At 38.4% G+C, this 19359-nt stretch overlaps 1 protein-coding gene across 1 annotated transcript in view; it reads left to right on the top strand.

Annotated features, from left to right (window-relative positions):
* Positions 1 to 19359, top strand: part of GRK3 (G protein-coupled receptor kinase 3) — a 268042-nt gene that overhangs the window by 207701 nt on the left and 40982 nt on the right. The window contains exons 11-12 of the mRNA XM_063454643.1: positions 6562 to 6692; positions 15862 to 15956. Coding sequence (XP_063310713.1) covers positions 6562 to 6692; positions 15862 to 15956 — 226 coding nt within the window. The remainder of the gene's footprint in view (positions 1 to 6561; positions 6693 to 15861; positions 15957 to 19359) is intronic.

The raw sequence follows: 19359 nt of genomic DNA, 5'->3' as shown, positions 1-19359 counted from the left end.
GCCAGGTCACAAATTAAATTGAAGGTGGAGAAACGGAAAATAATACTAGGTTCAGTGACAGAAAATGGCAAACCTTCGGACTGTGACTGACCGTGAGCAAAGATGGAGGCACTCGGTCCCAGGATAGAACTAAAAACAGATGTGTGTATTTATACATTTAACTTTATTTTTAAAACCTCAGAACGCTTGTTTGTTAACCATAAGAGCTAAATAAAAATAATACTTACAAATGTCAGATCCCCTTTATGTTTTAAAGGGAGAAGGGCTTAGAAACCAAAGGCCAAGTTTGTGCTTAATACAGAGGCAGTCAGTATGGTATTGTTTAGTCTGCTAATGTTCTTTTATCGGGCTAGTTAATTACATATAAAACCCAATGAACACCTTAACCTATGTCTGAAGCACTGAAGCTATTTAAATAACATGAATTGTGCGCATTTGGTTTACCCTTCATATGCAAGCAAAGCAGGAGACCGCCTGTCTATCCCACAAAGCCAATTACTCTATTTAATCAAAGTAGTCATTTGTCAAGGAGGCAATTTGAAGGTCATTATGTAATTATAAAAAAATATAAATGTTCATTGGTTTGAAAAATCCCGGAGATTGTTTCATGTGCCTTATGATGACTGGCATTCATTAACTTCTCTTTGCCAAGATGATATAGTATAAATGGCGCAGATTACAAACAATCTCAAACTGGAAACAGGATATCGTAAATGTCAATGTTTCCTTTAATTTGTGGTATGCTATCTCATGCTCATGTATTAATTTACTCAAAAATAGTTAAGATAAGTACTAGAGCACCAGACATGTTGCATTTGCCCAGCAATATAAGGGTTAAAGACTTCACTGCATTTGCTTTCCAAGCCATAAAGGGAAACAGGAAATTATAGTAAATTATATAAATATTACGTTAATGCTAGACCTGAAAAAGTAGGGTGGTAAATATTTTCTTTCATTATTTTTTTAACATTTCAAATTCTGCTGACCTTTACACAGCTGACAGACCCCTCTATAACCACGAAGAAGCTTAGCAACCAGGAGTCTCTGATTCTGGTTTATTTGGTCTGCTTTTATCCTTCCAACCCCTGCTAAGTAGAGTATCATGAGTTAAGACGTTTATACCTGGAGTGAGTGAAAATGCTGTGTACGCTGATAGCCGCCATACTGTGGCTACTAACATTTTAAACAGAACCCAGTTTGCAGTATAGGCTATGTCAGGGGTAGGCAACCTTTTAGCAGCACTGTGCCGATATAGGATTGTGATGTCCCGTAGCGTGCCGGTCCTATTTTTTTTATAAATCGAGGTGTGTATGCCGACGTATTCTGCTTGTTATTTTTACTGTAATTGCTTTGTATCGTTGTATTTGTGCGTATATATGCAGGGCTGTCTTTAATAATTACTGGACCCTGGGCAAAGCATTTGCTTAGGGCCCCCTGGACCCTGTCCCCCCTTCCCAGGCATGCAATCACGTCCTCCACTTTAACACAGTGGCGGACCTAAAGTAGAGAGGTGCAAGAATTCTTGGCGGTCTCCCTGTTGCACGGGTGATTAAAAGGTAGATCCCCATCTGTCGTGCAACTCCAGAATAGCATTGACAGCTGGGGCTCGACCATTTACTCATGTTTGCAGGTCTGTTTTTAGCACTAAGCAGTTTTTGTGTGTTTTTGTGGAATATGTTTGTATGTGGTGTTGGCGTGATTGCAAACGCCGGCACACAGGCACACAGGCATACCGACACACCGACACACACACTGACACAGACATACACTTTAAAACTCACCCTCCAGTTTCCTACCTTTCCTGCTGGTGGCTGAAGGCGTTGGGAGTTGGGGTCTAGAGCTCTTGGCCAGCCCCCCTCCAATCTGCCTACTCTTCTTTCCTGCGCGCTCCTCTCTTTGTGGGAGGAAGTGATGCGTGGCCGTCACTTCCTCCCAGTCTGCTGCCGAAAAGCAAGGGGCCCACTCACGCTGTTAAAGCACCTCAGCGTGTGACCGGGTCCCTGCTGACAGAAGCCCAGCGGGTGGTCCTTTGTCCATGGGCCACCCGGTGGGCCTCCTTAGTGTGCAGATTACCAGCCAGAGGGTTAGAAATAGTTGAGGCCAGCAGGGCTCACGGTGCAGCTGCCCAGTTTGCCCCGCGTTAAAGAAGGCCCTGCGTATATGAGCTATTATATTGTTTATGTTCATGAGTAGTTTATGGTATTGTGTATGATACATATGAATGTAAGCTGTGTATGGGTGCTGCTTGTGGAATTGTGTGTGTGTGGATGGATATGTCACAGTGTGTGTGTTTGGTAGTGTTTGGGGTATTGCATGTGGGGTTGTGTGCATGTATGTGGATTGTTAGTGGTGTTTCGTTTGTGCGGATTGTGTGTGTGTTTGTGTGTGGGCTGTCCGTATTATTTGTGTGAAGGGAGGGTTATTCTGCATTTCTGTGTATATCTAGCAGTGTGGGTGGCTTCCCTGGGTTCCAGTGGGGACTAGTCCGGCAGGTACATGTCAAGGACAGGAGCTGCAACAGCAACTGCGAGCTGCTCTACTACAGAGTGGCTTCCTATTCACAACTGCTGGGAGGAAGTAATCGGAGATCACTACCTCTACGTGCTGCAATGCATAAATTGAGGATTGTCCTTCACCACCTTTTCGGATTAGCAGATATATGAAGTTTTACTGGGACTCCTGATAGGCCAGAGCCTGTTTGGCTCTAGCAGCCTTGAGTGCCGTGCAAAGACACCTCGAGTGCCGTGCATGGCACTAGTGCCGTAGGTTGCCTACCCCTGGGCTATGTGCTGCTGACTGCCTAAGGCTACAGCCTCGGCTCTCTCATGGAGCCTAGCTTAGATTTGTGTGTGTACATGTGTGGCATATGAACTGAACTCGCAACATGGACAGAACTGAAACAGCATGATTTGGTGGGCTTATTGTTGCACCCAATGCCGCCCTCTTCATTGACCATGAGTACTCATTGCACCATCAACTTTGCAATGATTGAAAGTTGTTCTGGTACTTAAAGTGACTCTTTTGTTTAGTAAAGTCAGTTTTAGCCACTTCCTAATCAAAAACCACCATCAAAAAAAATACTTACACTTGAATGCAGTAAGGTACAGAATTTCTTTAATGTCTGGATCCTGCCTGTGAGCCTTCTGTAGGCTTTATTAACTTGACTGCCAATATATGTTGATCTAGTAATATTTTGAGATCTTAAGATTGTTCTGAGTGGGAGGAAAATGCTACTGGGCTATATAATCTTGTCTTCTGTGCCTAGAATTTCCAGTCCTTCCTTAACTGCAGTGTTTCTTAAATACTTAGGGGGATATTTATATTAGCAATTCCAGGAACACCAATGGAATGTTCCCAGAAAAAAAAAGGTTGTTTGACATGAAAAGTGCTACGTTAATGTGTGGGTGTGTACATTTAAGAAAACTTTGTGTTCTTGGTACCCTCCAAATTGCATTTCACAATATCATGCATTCATCATGTGTTTATTTTGGGTATATTTAGTAAATACAATGATCCTGTATCGAATGGGGCAAAACTGGGGGGACTCTTAAATGGAAACCAGGGAATGATCATTTTTGAATGTTCATCCTATCTGATGCATTTTGTCCTGATGTTCTTTAGAATCTTCCTGTTGTCCTATATATTTTCCTTATCTTTTCATTTTAGAATTTACAGCAGACTTTTGTAGGCATGTTCAATCCCATTATTATGGCAATACTTATTTTATGCATGAGGAGCCAATATGTTACGAACATGTGCCACTGTGCGGCCTAGCGTTTTAATCTTATATCAATTATATCACTTAAAATAGAAATACACTTTTCCAGTTTGTGTTCACCAAGGTCACACAGGGTACCGGAGTTGCTGATACGGGTAGCTGTAACAGTGGTGTAATGTGACCATGGAAATCTAGTATAAACAAGTACTTTGGTAAGGAGGAGATACCATATGTCAGTCTATAAATAGCACAGCCAATTCCACAAATGCATTGCAAAAAAAGTCACTGTGACGATAAAGATGAATAATGATGTAAAGTGAGATAATGAGGCTCCTTATCCTATATCAATACTACTCTGCACAAGAGACAAACGTAAAAACCAAGACAAAAAGATTACATTGTGTCAAATGGAAATTCAGTTAAATATCTTATTTATCTGTCAATCTAGACATTTTTCAAAAGCGGATTAAGCCCTATTATATGGTTACTAGAATTAACCATTTCAAACTAAACCATGCACACAAAAAGACTGTTAGATTAAATGAACACTATAGGGTCAGGAATATGCTCCTGACCCTATAGTGTTAAAAACACTATTTATGTTCCCGGCGGTTCCTTAACCCCTTAAGGACACATGACATGTCTGACATGTCATGATTCCATTTTATTCCAGAAGTTTGGTCCTTAAGGGGTTAAATAGATGGAAAAACTCACCCCCGCCCTCCATTTCTTCAGCCACATTTTTAATTTTTTTAATTTTACAAAAATTCTCACTGATTGAAGTCTGTGAATGGACAGCTACAAAAAGTCTGAGCTGGTGAAGAAGGTGATGGCTTGCAAAAGGCAGTAGACGAGATGTGCAGCTTTTGCAAGCTGTTTTTAGATATCACCAATGAAAGATATTGAATGCATGTTTTCACTTGGGGTAAATCTACTAGTGATTTTGTATTTATTGGTATTTGGGCAGTGGGATGTCAGTTTATGTATTTCCAAAGAAGTTTCAAATAAAAATAAAGTAGAAAAATGCATTAGGAATAGAGTGTATGTTAAAATTGCCTTATTTATTATTATTATTATTGCCATTTATATAGCGCCAACAGATTCCGTAGCGCTTTACTATATTATGAGAGGGGATTTAACTATAAATAGGACAATTACAAATAAACTTACGGGAACAATAGGTTGAAGAGGACCCTGCTCAATCGAGCTTACATTCTATAGGAGATGGGGTGTAAAACACATTATGCCTTCCTTCATTGTTTATGCTTGTGGCATTCAACTCTTCATTTAATAGCCTAAGATAGCATCACAGGAATTACATTGATTACACCTATAAACATCTGTTTTGTTCTTGTTAAATCACATCATTATAGGAATTGCATGTCTGAGAGTCTGCTACATTACAGAGTCACATATGAGTTTTTAAGCATCTACGTGACCTATTGATAGCTATTTGTGTAATTGGAAAAGTGAAATAGAATGTGCATGGCATTAGGTCAGCAGCCCTTTTCATTATCTCAATGATCCATTTTTCAACTGTTATGTAACACAATAATGCAGCATAACTCCTTCATTAGACTCGTCCCAGTGTCGGAAGGGTCTCCGACTCTCCGTGAAAAGTAGAATGGAAATGCTGCCACTGGGACACGTTTATTGTGGGTAGTTGCCTGCTTTTTGATTAATACGAAGGCCTATTACAATCATTGGGTACCCGATTAAAGGGTCACTCTAAGCATCATTAACATTTAATGCTTCTGAAGTGATTATGGTATAAGAGCCGTGCCCCTATATCCTTTCATTTTCAAAATGTTTTATTCTGGAGATAAATTCGGATGTTTTTAATTATGTCTGTGTGTTTGTGTAGAGTTACCTACCTGATTTATAAGCCAGTTGGAATACTCTCTTCCTGGCTGGCAATAGAACTTTTGTGCAGCATTCGTTTTTGATATCCTGTCCTATTGTGTTTTACACCCCACTTCCTATAGACTGTAAGCTTGTTTGAACAGGGTCCTTTTCAACCTATCGTTCCTGTAATTGTCCTATTTGTAGTTAAATTCCCCTCTTATAATATTGTAAAGCGCTACATCTGTTGGCGCTATATAAATGGCAATAATAATAATGTGAGCACACATAGCATTCTCACCCCAGACACCTTGGACAGGCTGCCTATGGCTCAGTTAGTTACACACACACACACACAGGGTTTAGCTCTCGGGCAATTTCATTCTCTAACACCCTGATAAAGAAAAAACATACGGTAAATCCTTTCTCGTGCGTGACCTTTTGTAGGTGCAGAGGTCAGGCGGGGAAAAAAAATGTACAAGCCAATCTGTTGGGAATTGAGTGAGTGCACCAACACGAGTACAAGATGTTTCCTGCTCCTGCAGGTCAACAACTCCTATTGTGCTCAATGTGATTCTGGCTGATGATGATGTGACTTAAAATATATACCTCTGATGAAATGGGATAGTGAGGCAACCACTTTCTAAACATCTTATATGGAATTTGAATTAAATCAACCTCATCCAGTTGTTGCCTGATTGTATATCCCACTATAACTTTTTATAGCAAGTCACCTTTTTTGGAGACACAAAAAATGAATACTGCAATTAAACAAATACAGTCCAAAAGTATTTTTAAAAATGTTTTTTTATTTTATACATGCATTTGTGGGGACATAATTTTTTTTGTCCATTGCATTACACACCACCACTTTTTAGACACTTGTGAGACTCAAATGTTTTGAACTCATAAGAAAAAGTAACAGTGATATGGGAAAAAAGGTACAAAGCAATTAACTTTCACAAAATTCTATTTGATCACCTTGTTTGTCTTGTTTTCAGGTGGAGATTTGCACTATCACCTCTCACAGCACGGGGTATTCTCCGAGAAGGAGATGAGGTTTTATGCTGCTGAAATTATCCTGGGTTTGGAGCACATGCATAACCGGTTTGTGGTGTACAGAGACTTGAAGGTAAGATTTTGTTTCTTTATAATTCTTTGTTTTGTAGACATATGTTGTCTTTACATGCATTAAATAATAGTAACAAATACAATTTGACTTTGCCCTTTTCCAATTTCTCCTCTTGAATATATCCAGTGTAGTCTTATTAATCGTGGACTTTTATTTCACTAATTTGTATTTGAATTACAAGTTTTCCATGCTCTGTGTGTGTGTGTATATGTGTGTGTGTATATATATATATATATATATATATATATATATATATATATATATATATATATATATATACATGAGCACTCCCAGGTAGCTTTCTTAGGAACTTCTTTTACTAAAAAGTGTGTGTGTGTGTGTATATATAAATATATATATATATATATATATATATATATATATATATATATATATATATATAAAAATACATGAGCACTCCCAGGTAGCTTTCTTAGGAACTTCTTTTACTAAAAAGTGTAACAGTCAACGTTTCAGTTCCATTCAGGAACTTTCATCAGGACAACAGTTGTCCTGATGAAAGTTCCTCAATGGAACTGAAACGTTGACGGTTATATTTTTTTAGTAAAATAAGTTCCTAAGAAAGCTACCTGGGATTACTAATTTTTTCTTTCATACATTTAGTGCAATCAAGCACCGGGTAAACTAACTTTAAGTAGGAGTGCAAGACTTTTTTTTTGTTTTTTATATTTATTACCGTATATACTCGAGTATAAGCCGAGTTTTTCAGCCCATTTTTTGGGCTGAAAAACCGGAACTCGGCTTATACTCGAGTCAAGGTCTGTATTATGGCAATTTGCATTGCCATAATACAGACTGGGGGAGAGGGGGGCTGGCAGAGCTGTACTTACCTTTCCTGCAGCTCCTGTCAGCTCTCTCCTCCTCTGCGCCGTCCGGTCAGCACCTCGGTCAGCTCCCAGTGTAAATCTCGCGAGAGCCGCGGCTCTCGCGAGGCTTACAGTGTAAGCTGACAGAAGAGCAGAACGGACGGCGCAGAGGAGGAGAGAGCTGACAGGAGCTGCAGGAAAGGTAAGTTACAGCTCTGCCAGCCCCCCTCTCCCCCCCACTGAACTGCCACTGGACCACCAGGGAAGGAGAGCCCCCCTCCCTGCCATATATCAAGCAGGGAGGGGGGACGAAAAAAAATATATATAAATAAAATAAGAAATAATAATAAAAAAATAATAATAATTAAAAAAAATTAATAATAACAAAAAAGGGGTATAAGGACCACTATGGGAGGGGGGGGGTATAAGGACCACTATGGGAGGGATGGGGTGGGTTAAGGACCACTATGGGAGGGATGGGGTGGGTTAAGGACCACTATGGGAGGGAGGGGGGGGGGATAAGGACCACTATGGGAGGGAGGGGGGGGGGATAAGGACCACTATGGGAGGGAGGGGGGTATAAGGACCACTATTGGAGGGAGGGGGGTATAAGGACCACTATGGGAGGGAGGGGGGTATAAGGACCACTATGGGAGGGAGGGGGGTATAAGGACCACTATGGGAGGGAGGGGGGGTATAAGGACCACTAGGGAGGGGGTGGGATAAGGACCACTATGGGAGGGAGGGGGGGTATAAGGACCACTATGGGAGGGAGGGGGGGTATATGGACCACTATGGGAGGGATGGGGGGGGGATAAGGAACACTATGGGAGGGAGAAGGGGGATAAGGACCACTATGAGAGGGAGGGGGTGGGATAAGGACCACTATGGAGGGGAGGGGGAAGTAAGGACCACTAGGGGAGGGGAGGGTAAGGACCACTAGGGGAGGGGTGAGTCAGGACCACTGGGGGGGGGTGAAGGAACACGGGGGTGGGGAGGTAAGGACCACTGAGGGAGGAGGGGGGGAAGTCAGGACATATGGGGGGGGAGGGGGCGGCAAATTTTTTTTTGCCTACGGCGGCAAATATCCTTGCACCGGCCCTGCACACACTGCATTCACACACTGCATTCATACACACACACACTGCATTCATGCACACACACACTGCATTCATGCACACACACACTGCACTCATACACACACGCTGCACTCATACACACACGCTGCACTCTTACACACACGCTGCACTCATACACACACACATACGCACACACTGCATTCATTATTCACACACTGTAAATAAATATTCAATTAATATATTTTTTTTAGGATCTAATTTTATTTAGAAATTTACCAGTAGCTGCTGCATTTCCCACCCTAGTCTTATACTCGAGTCAATACGTTTTCCCAGTTTTTTGGGATAAAATTAGGGGCCTCGGCTTATATTCGGGTCGGCTTATACTCGAGTATATACGGTATTTATTTATTATTGTCATTTATATAGCGCCAACAGATTCCGCAGCGCTTTACAATATTATGAGAGGGGGGATTTAACTATAAATAGGACAATTACAAAAAACTTATGGGAACAATAGGTTGAAGAGGACCCTGATATATAGATATATAGATATATAGATATATAGATATATAGATATATAGATATATAGATATATAGATATATATAGATATATATAGATATATATAGATATATATAGATATATAGATATAGATATATATATAGATATAGATATATAGATATAGATATAGATATATAGATATAGATATATAGATATATAGATATAGATATAGAGATAGAGATAGAGATAGATATAGATATAGAGATAGATATAGATATAGATATAGAGATAGATATAGAGATAGAGATAGATATAGATATATAGAGATAGAGATAGAGATAGATAGATAGATAAACATACACACACATAATGGCACTCACCCTTGCTGGTGACACAGTGCTTGGTTAGATGCCCTGGTGCACCCCCACGCTGAAGTTATATACAATATGTATAAAGAAAGGATGCACTCTCCGGTCTTTCAAACAGTAGAAAAGTATTTAATCCATCAAAAGGTATACAATAATATGACCGACGTTTCGACCCATTCGGGTCTTCCTCAAGGGTCGAAACGTCGGTTGTATTATTGTCATCTTAGTATATCAGTGGATAGGGCAGTGGTAACACCACTGCCTTAGAACTGGGAAATTCCAAAACGTATTTTGTGCTAGAGAAGTGTCAAAGCAGGTAAAGAAAAACCTACTGGTCCTACTGTCAGAGAGTCCAGTTGTGTGGGTTTCAAATGCTTCCATAACGCCAGGTCCACATGTAGGACAAAAATACCAGACTCATTCCTAGCGTTTCAGACATCCTTTATAGAACATGAAATATTAAAGGCGGGCATGAAGGAGGGAGAGACTCTAGGACGGTTGACGTCTCCCGGTTTTGTTCCCCCCTTTGCACATTGTATTATAATATATTTCTGATACATTAGAACTGGGAAACAAATGTTCAAATCCCTGTCACATCATGTCACCAATTCGGCCCTTCATCACCTTTTCCCTTTTCTTTCATTGTTGAGCACTGCGGGATTAGTTGGTGCTAATATATATATGCTAATAATAATAATTACAATATTTCCAAACTAAAAAAAAATTTCATGGGAGGATAGAGTGCATGCGTATATTTAATGTTCTTTACATTATGCTGATGGCATAGAAAGATGACCACAAACAAATGGGAGAACATTATAGAATTAATTGTATACATGTGTTAGCAGTTTGAATATCGCAGTATATGAAAAGAATTGTATTCCCCAGTCTGCTAGGAATGCAATTTAAAATGTCTTATGTTTTCTCGTGGTTCAGAATTGTATATTTTTTTAAACATATCAAAAATCTATTTCATATTAGTTGGTTAGCTGTGACATCCTTATATAGTCTATATTATAAATATACCTGACTGAGCATGGATAAATCCCTATCCTCATCTGTGACTGCAGAAAGACAATAAACAATCAAATAAAATAATCAAAACATGAATTTGATAATTGTGGTTTCAAAACCTTATTAGTGGTGTACGCAGTATTTGTCCAAGAACAGTATAATTTCAAACTATTGGAAAATCCATGTGCACGCTTTCTTTTAATTAGAGGCCTAACTAATCCTGTATATCCGTAGACCTCTGGGTCAGCAAACTTAGCCTTGATTTTCCAGCTATTGTTGCACTACAGTTCCCAGCATTCTCTGCAAGTCATCCTCTGTTCTAATAATGGCACACAATGTATTTCATTTCCTGGTATTGCATGTTTGCTTTTCTGTGGAGCATAGGGTCAATGACAATAAAACTTTATAGTTTCTTTTTATAGCTAAGCAAATACAGGACTCCATTTAAGCAAATCTTTGCTGATGTCATTTATCAAAGGTTATCAAGTTCTGCTCAACTTGAGTTAATGACACATAGCCCAATAATATAGTGTTCTTGAAATTCTACCCTTACTTACCCTTACTCTGTTTGTATATCTTCTCTAAAGCTAATTGTGATTTTAAGGAGCACAGTCAAAGTAGTAGGTAATCAACATCTATCCTGGCAAATTATTTTGTAATGACTGGTGGAAAATTTCTTGCTACATACCTGCAGGCATGGTTAACCTTGTTCATATGCTATTTCACATCAGACGTCCTCTCTACCTTTAGATCTAGTTACGTCGCTACCTAGTCTTAAGTCCTTAACAGAGCTTTCTCTCGCTATTTTATCAGCATTTGCACCTGTGACTGGATCAGGTAGCATTACAAACAAGTGATCTCTGGATAGGAAAAAGTAAAAAGAGGAAAAAATGCATAGAAGGATTCATTTAGTTTCAGATTCCCCTAAAACGTTATTTCCTTGGTTTTCTTATTTATTTCTTTATTTATTTTTATTCACGACACTGCCAGGACAGGATTTGCCTCATAGGTTTGTATTGCAGTTGTTATAATCTGTCTGAACCGCTTAAAATCAGACTACTGTTCCTGATGCCAGTGTGTGAAGGCCAAGGTTCCCTCAAGGCATTCAAGAAGATGAAACCCAGTTCCTGTCAACTGTTCCACTGAAACCTTATGCTCTTCAAATCATTCATCCCCAGTCTGCCCACTTCACTGTTACTTCTGTTTCTCCTCCAAAGACAATGTGCTGTCTTTGATTCTTACTTAGTAGAACGGCCCATGATGCAGCCGCTTGGCTAGTGTTCCAGGGTGCAGGAAGTGTTAGCGTTTGATATTTCTCTGAAGGACTTAAGCCTTGGTGTACTTGTTTACAATACCTGGTCTGTTCCATCTCCTTTTCATTTTAACTCTTTGTGGCCTTTTCTCGGGGTGTGCCATAAACCATTTTAAAGTGGTTACACTTTCATATTGGAGCTTAAATAGAAGTTTGTGTGTGTATATTATATATAAAATAATATATTTATACATACTATTAAACTGCCCAGACGGAGGGGGAGGAAAGTTATTTGATTTACTAGTTGTTATCTACTTTGTTCTCTGAAGTAGGTAAAACCATCAATACGTACTATAGTGGGACCTCGGTTTACAAACGCCTCGGTTAACATAATTTTCGGTTTACAAATAAAAATCCATTGAAAATAATGCCTCGGTTTACACAGTTTTTTTCGCAATACAAAGCAAGTTTCCCCAGGATGCATTGCACCTGGGAGGTTTATAGCACCGCCCCCTGCATGCTGGAGCCTGTGGGTGGCATGTGGCGTCGCGTGTGGAGGTGTTGGAGCAGCTTTTGCATCGAGTTTTGGAGCCATTCTGGAAATTGGTTGCAGTTGTTTTGGGACTTTTTGGTGCATTTCTCAAGCTGTGGAAAGGTAGGGAGCTGAGCGTCGTCGTTTGCATGCCTTTTATTGTGTGTTCTGCATTGTGGGTTGGTTTCCATGCCAGCTCATTTTGAATTTTTTCTGACCTCCGGAACGGATTAATTGGTTTTCAATGCATTCCTATGGGAAACCGCATTTCGGTTTACAAATGTTTTGCAATTAGAAACGTCCTGGAGAACGCATTAAATTCGTAAACAGAGGTCCCACTGTATTTGATTTTTGACTATGATTGGCAGTGAAGGTTTTGTTTATCTGTATTACTGCTGTTGCAGAATCATTGGTATGTTATCTGAGTCAGTGAAGCTGTAATTTACCATCTTTTATATACCCATAAATTGTTACAATTTCTAGTTTTCAGCAGGCTCGCACTTAAGCTGTGAAAATTATACAAAGCAGAGCAAGAGATTGGTTTCTGAGGTTACTGCCCCTTCATACTCTATGTGCTTGTATTTTTTTAAAACACAGAAATAACCTTTTCTTTTAATTGGTAATATTTCTGAAGCTGTTTTATTTTGAAATGAAATAGAATCTTTTTGGCAATGTAACACACACCATTCAGTCTGCCAGTCTGGATGGGGAAAATAGTGACCCCTGCAGGCACTAATTAGGCTATACAGGAGTTTAAGCTTGCTTGTCTCATTGGAAAAAGAATCTTCAAATGTTTGAAAATAGAAGATGCCGAACAGAGAAGAGGGGACCTTTAGAGCGGTTTGTGAAAGACAGAGAGGATATTTTCTGCTATTAGTATGCCAGCTATCAGTATGCAGACGTGGGTTCCTAAAATGTCAGTCAAGTAACTTGTGGCTATCTGAAGAAAAATTCACTTCCGGAGTTATTAGCTCCTTCTATTAAATACCGGCCCAGGTTGAGTGATATTAAAAAAGCAAATTTGTAGACTCTACTTTATTGATGCATATATGATGCATAGAGCATTATACAAAATTTGGAAGCTCGATGAGGATAGAAGTCATACAGTCAAGCACTTGTACGTGTTTTGATATTTGGCCTTTATTAGAAATGTTTTCCATTTATAATCCACGTGAAAAAAAATAATCTCTAGGAAGAAACCCTGCAACCAAAGAAGTGACCTGCATTCTGTATATTTAATTATTTAAGCCAATTTCTTGATACATGTTGTTAAATGAATATTACTATTTCATACTTTCACAGATAATCTATATCTAGTGATAAACCTTTTGTTTACCTTTTAGTCCAGTAACTCAACTGGGTTTATAACTTATAGAGACACCAAATATGACACCAAGTATGAGTCTTAAATCCAGCGCTTTAATTAATGTTCGCGTTTCATCCTCACACAAGTGCAACATTCCCCTTTCCAGTTGCCCTTCTAGTTTAACCCTATAATGCGCTAGTATAAAATGAGTTGTGAACCGCATTTGATTTCTAAAGTATATCATAGGAAATCCGAAACTGTAAGCGCTATGTACTGCTATCTCTTCTAAGGTATGATATGTATAGGGCATTGTAACAAGTACCAGGAAAGTTTTTTTTACAAACAAATGCACAGGGGATTAAAGTAGATTAAACTAACAATGCCAAATAAAGCTCTTTTGTGCTGAAAATCTGAGATCAGATGTAGGCCAAGCTAACCATATGTTTAGATTGTTCAACTGCTAGTCTTCTTGTGATGCATGCTAATATTTATCTTTATAATGCAAAAATAAAATGCTGCAAAGCAATTATAAATGTCTCTTAACAAAGTAAAACTTAGTGGTGACGTTCCAGTGTTGTGAGTGTGCACGTATACCTTAAAGGGACACTATAGCCACTAGAACAACTACAGTTTAATATAGTTGTTCTGGCGAGTATAGTCCGTACCTGCAGTCTTTGTGCTGTAAACACTGTAATTTTAATGAAAAGACATTGTTTACTTTACAGCCTAGGGACACTTTGAGTGGCCACTCCTCAGATGGCTACTAGAGGTGCTTCCTGGGACAGTGTTGCACAGTGTGCAGCCCTGACATGTAGACAATGAACTTTCCTCCTAGAGATACATTGATTCAATGCATCTCTATCAGGAGATGCGAATTGGCCAGAGTGGCCTTTGCCTCTGTGTGCACTGTGGGTCGACAATATCTTGACATAAAGTAGGACATTAGTTTGAGACTTGAAATGTGATGTTTATTTTTGTTGATACAATACACTTGTATTATGGCATCACATGATCACAGACTGACACTTTTAGCATTTTCTAGTGATCAAAACATTTAGCATTACAAAACACTGGAAATGGTAACCACCAACCTTTGATGTACACATCTTTCTGATAGCTCAGTCACTGCAATAATGTTGATCCTTTATTCAAAGGAAAGTCCATCTGAATTTTAGAGACATTGTGCAAATGAAAACTGATTAGGGTGTTGTTCCATAGGTCTTCATAAAACCTATAAAACATTACTTGAATCAAATAAGTGTGACTATATGAATAAAGAGGTTTATCTCCTATCATGATGGCAAATGTCATAGATCGTAAAGGAACACTATAGTCACCAAAACAACTTTAGCTTAATGAAGCAGTTTTGGTGTATGGATCATGCCTCTGAAATGTCACTACTCAATTCATTGCCATTTAGAAGTTAAATAACTTTTGTTTCTGTCCATGTAGCCATAGCCATACTCCCCTGCTGTGACTCACAGAGCCTGGATCAAATAAAAGGTTTCACTTTAAATCAGATGTAACTTATTTTGAAAGATTTTATCTCCTGCTCCCTAAGCGGGAGATAAAATCGCACACAGGAGGCTCTTGCAGGGTCTAGCAAGCTATTAACAGTGCAGTGGATAAGAATCTTTAAATTAAACATAATTTGCAATAAAGTATAAACATTAGATGACTATTTACAGGAAGTGTTTAGGAAGGCTGTGCAAGTCACATGCAGGGGTGTGTGACTATGGTGCATAAACAAAGTGATTTAACTCCTAAACTGCAGAGAATTGAGCAGTGAGACTGCAGGTGCATGATATATACACCAAAACGGCTTCATTAAGCTCAAGTTGTTTTGGTGACTATAATGTTCCTTTAACCCCTTAAGGACACATGACATGTGTGACATGTCACGATTCCCTTTTATTCCAGAAGTTTGGTCCTTAAGGGGTTAATATTACATTTATTTGTGACCCTGCTCTGTCTAATAATGTTTCTGCTCCATAGAATTTGTTTGTATCCACCTGCAGTTGTTTCAAACTATTTCTAGAGAAAACACATGTGTAAACATTTTAATGTTAACACCTTGCTTTATAAAGCACTTTCCAGTCTATTAATGCACTTTCATTTAGAATAGTGTTTGATATATGTCTTGGGTTTATCATGTTACTGTAATGTCAGTTCTGTTGAGCAATATGTATTTTTATCTGTACATAAATAATAAAGCAAACTGTGTTCCCATGCATTAGTATTTTAATGTTTGTGTTGAGTGTTTTTAATTTTCTCTGTATATCTGTCTTCCAGCCAGCAAATATCTTACTAGATGAGCATGGACACGTCAGGATATCCGACCTAGGCCTGGCTTGTGATTTCTCCAAGAAGAAGCCACATGCAAGTGTGTAAGTAACTTGAATTTACAAGTAGTATTATATAGTCATGGAAACTGATGATGATGGACTGGTCTTGTATGTTACTTTGCACGATCCCACCACTTGAATTACTCTGCAGATCTTTTGTTGTGACCTCCACACCTATGTAACCGGTTTGATATTATGAACCATCAAAGGAACACTCAAACATGAAAAATAACTGTATTTGTTTTTATAGTTCATGTCCCCCAATAAAAGGGAAACAAGACCATTTTTGCTTGCCTTTTATCCACACTAATCTAGAATTATGTATAGACTGATGAGTAATGAGGAGAGTGTGGTATTTATAGAAGTGAATTCATAATAATCTGGAACATAGAGCTCTGTTCTAAAGTGCAGCACATGACCAATCTTACCAATCCCCCACAGTTTGTAACGTCTTATACTTTTGCTTGCAAAGCAATGTTTGAAACCTAAAGCAACACTATTATTGCTGTGATGTGTTCGTACTTGTCTTAATCAAACTGTGTTAGACAGTGTATAAGTGAGAGATAATTGTCATTTTCGATCTATATATATGATAAACCCTTAGTACGATACTAGGGCAGATTACAAGGGACAGGACAGACACTTCTTGCAAGTGTGAGACTTCTGCAAGTTCAGGAAAACACACTGTTGTGCCAACATAGTGCGTGAGGTTAAGCTGTTAAGCAATCTATTGCATCTGTGCAGAGATCAATGTCTGTAAACTGTAAAAGGAAAATCTTGGCAGATTTTAAAACGGTCTTCAAAAGCAATCCCTTAAAAGAGAATGACACCATATTACATAAAGAATTTGTCTTCTAAATTAGTACTAAGTAAATACATACAAGTAAAATCAGTGCACATGTTATAATCGTTCCTTGTATTTTGCGAAGTACAATGTTGCTGGGTATATTTCTGCCGGGAATGTTCTTCCTTGCCCACTGTTCTGACCTGAAACTAGATTCATTGCATGCTAAATTTATTCAAAGTGGGCACACTTCTAGAAACATTGGAATACTAATATTTACCATATTAGAGCGTAATAATGGAAGACGATGATCAGTTATCCACCTGTTAATTTATAGCTCTTGTGATGCTCATCCAGCAGGTTCCTAGCCAAATATTGGCTGTGGGTCAGCATGAACCTTCTACATTTTAGCTTCCACAGCTTGACAGCCAGCATACCATACCCACACATGAGTGTTACATTATCCGTGTTCAACAAGGAGTAGAATTCAGTTCCCTTTGTAAATTGCTCTATTTCATTGATATCTGTGGACTGAGCAGGATTTAAGTAAATTGAACTCATGGACATGAGATGAGTGCTTTTTGACTTGGCATATAATATTGCTTGAAATTAAAATTTGGAAATTGGTTAAATTTTAATAGAAACAGGTGAAATGGTAAGCAGGAATGCTTAGACACTCTGTGGCATTAAAATGAAATTCTAGGTCCAGTTTACCATTACACAAAGCAGCCATCCTTCCGTTAATACACGGCAGAATAGACCATGGATTCCTTACATTTACACCAAGTTCTGTCCCTTATTTTCCTATTGGAAAAGAAAACAAGGTTTATAAGTGCCGGGGATGTTAAGTCTTATCACAGACCCATGTAGTAAAATGTCATTGTTTTAGCTAATACGATTAGAACCAAGCAAGGTCGTTGCTATTGTATTCTACCCACTTGAAGTTTCACCACCTACTTTTACACCTGTTCTTTTGTACAAAACTGTGGCTTGGTTTTAAATTCTCAAACCTTTTTCATGGTGCCGTTAATCCTATTGTGGTATTGTGCATTTTATGTTTTTTTTTTTTTTTTTTTAAAACAAAATACAAAATCCTTTCACTATATAACTTAGTGGTAATACAATATCACCAATGTGACCTTGCACCAGGTGTGATAAATGAATAAATGAATAAACGACTTTCCTCTAAATAGTAGATTTTAACCCGAAGATATCCTCAGATCTTCCATATAAACATGAAACCAAAATATGGGTCAATCCAACTATAGGGAAATAAAAAATAACATAGTGCAACTCTGTTTGAAATTATTTTAAAAGTGATATGTGCCAAGTGGATCACTCACACTTTTTCAGTGAAAATAAGGCGTATCACAACTCCTTGTTGTTCTCAGGTGTTGCTCTGCTTTCCAAATTATTCAATCTCATTGATGGAGAAAGATGCAAAAAGAAGAGACATCCAGAGTGAGAAAACCAGAAGAACTTGTGCAAAGTACAAAAAGCATTTATTACTCACATATAAGTTAGAATCAATCAGCTTGGGGTAAAAGAATTAAGTCCACAAATAGTCCAACGCGTTTCTTCCCACTACAGGGACTTCCTCAGGGACCTTGCGACAGTGTGACAGGTTTGACAATGAATAAAAACATTCCCACCCCCTCCCTCTTAAATACCCCCCACAATCAGTGATAAATGTTCATTTGTGGATTCCACCGATGAGATTCAGCTGTTCGCCATCGGAATACGATCACTTCCTGGTTCCGGGTGTATGACGTCATCGCGTTGCGTGCGTGCGTCATGCGTTCCAGTTGCGTTCCAAAGATTTTTTCTGTTTTTTTCGATGGAACTTCATTGTTCTTGTTTCACAACCAGTCTTATCACAGTGGGGCCGTTTGAATTCGGTATTTTATACACAATATGAGCATGGAGGGGAGAATGAAAATAAGTTTTAAAAGATACTTTACACATTTCCCTTTCTGTCCATTTTTTTTTTTTTTTTTAACTGAAGCTTTTTATCATGTCTGCGTGAGTTACAGCTAAATTATTTTCTCTTTTGCTATCTGCACTAAGTGACAGGTGCACCTCATAAACCAGATACCATGTGTATTGTAGACCATTTTATTGCCAGATATATGGTTACATAGTTGTAGAGAAAATACAGGACAGTATTTTTGAATGAGTGCTAAGCTTTTCTAAATATGTATATAGATCATCTCACCTATTAACAAATGGTATGTTGCAATCAGACTTCCTTTCAAAATTGTAAATAGGCAGGCCACCAATATTGCTACCTGCCTTTAAATGATTGTTGTTTTGTAGATGTACCGTATATACTAGAGTATAAGCCGATCCGAATATAAGCCGAGGCCCCTAATTTTACCCCAAAAAACTGGGAAAACTTATTGACTCGAGTATAAGACTAGGGTGGGAAATGCAGCAGCTACTGGTAAATTTCTAAATAAAATTAGATCCTAAAAAAATTATATTCATTGAATATTTATTTACAGTGTGTGTATATAATGAATGCAGTGTGTGTGTGCTGCAGAGCCTTGGTGGGGGGGTGGGCATTTTTATTATTTTCTTATTATTATTATTTTAATATTTTTTTTGTTAAATTATTTTTTTATTTTTTTTAATTATTATTATTATTTATATTTGTATTAA

The sequence above is a fragment of the Pelobates fuscus genome, chromosome 5, assembly GCF_036172605.1.
Source record: "Pelobates fuscus isolate aPelFus1 chromosome 5, aPelFus1.pri, whole genome shotgun sequence".
NCBI classification, from domain to species: domain Eukaryota; kingdom Metazoa; phylum Chordata; class Amphibia; order Anura; family Pelobatidae; genus Pelobates; species Pelobates fuscus.
Note: the sequence above shows the minus strand (reverse complement) of the source record. Positions and strands in the feature narration are given on the sequence as shown.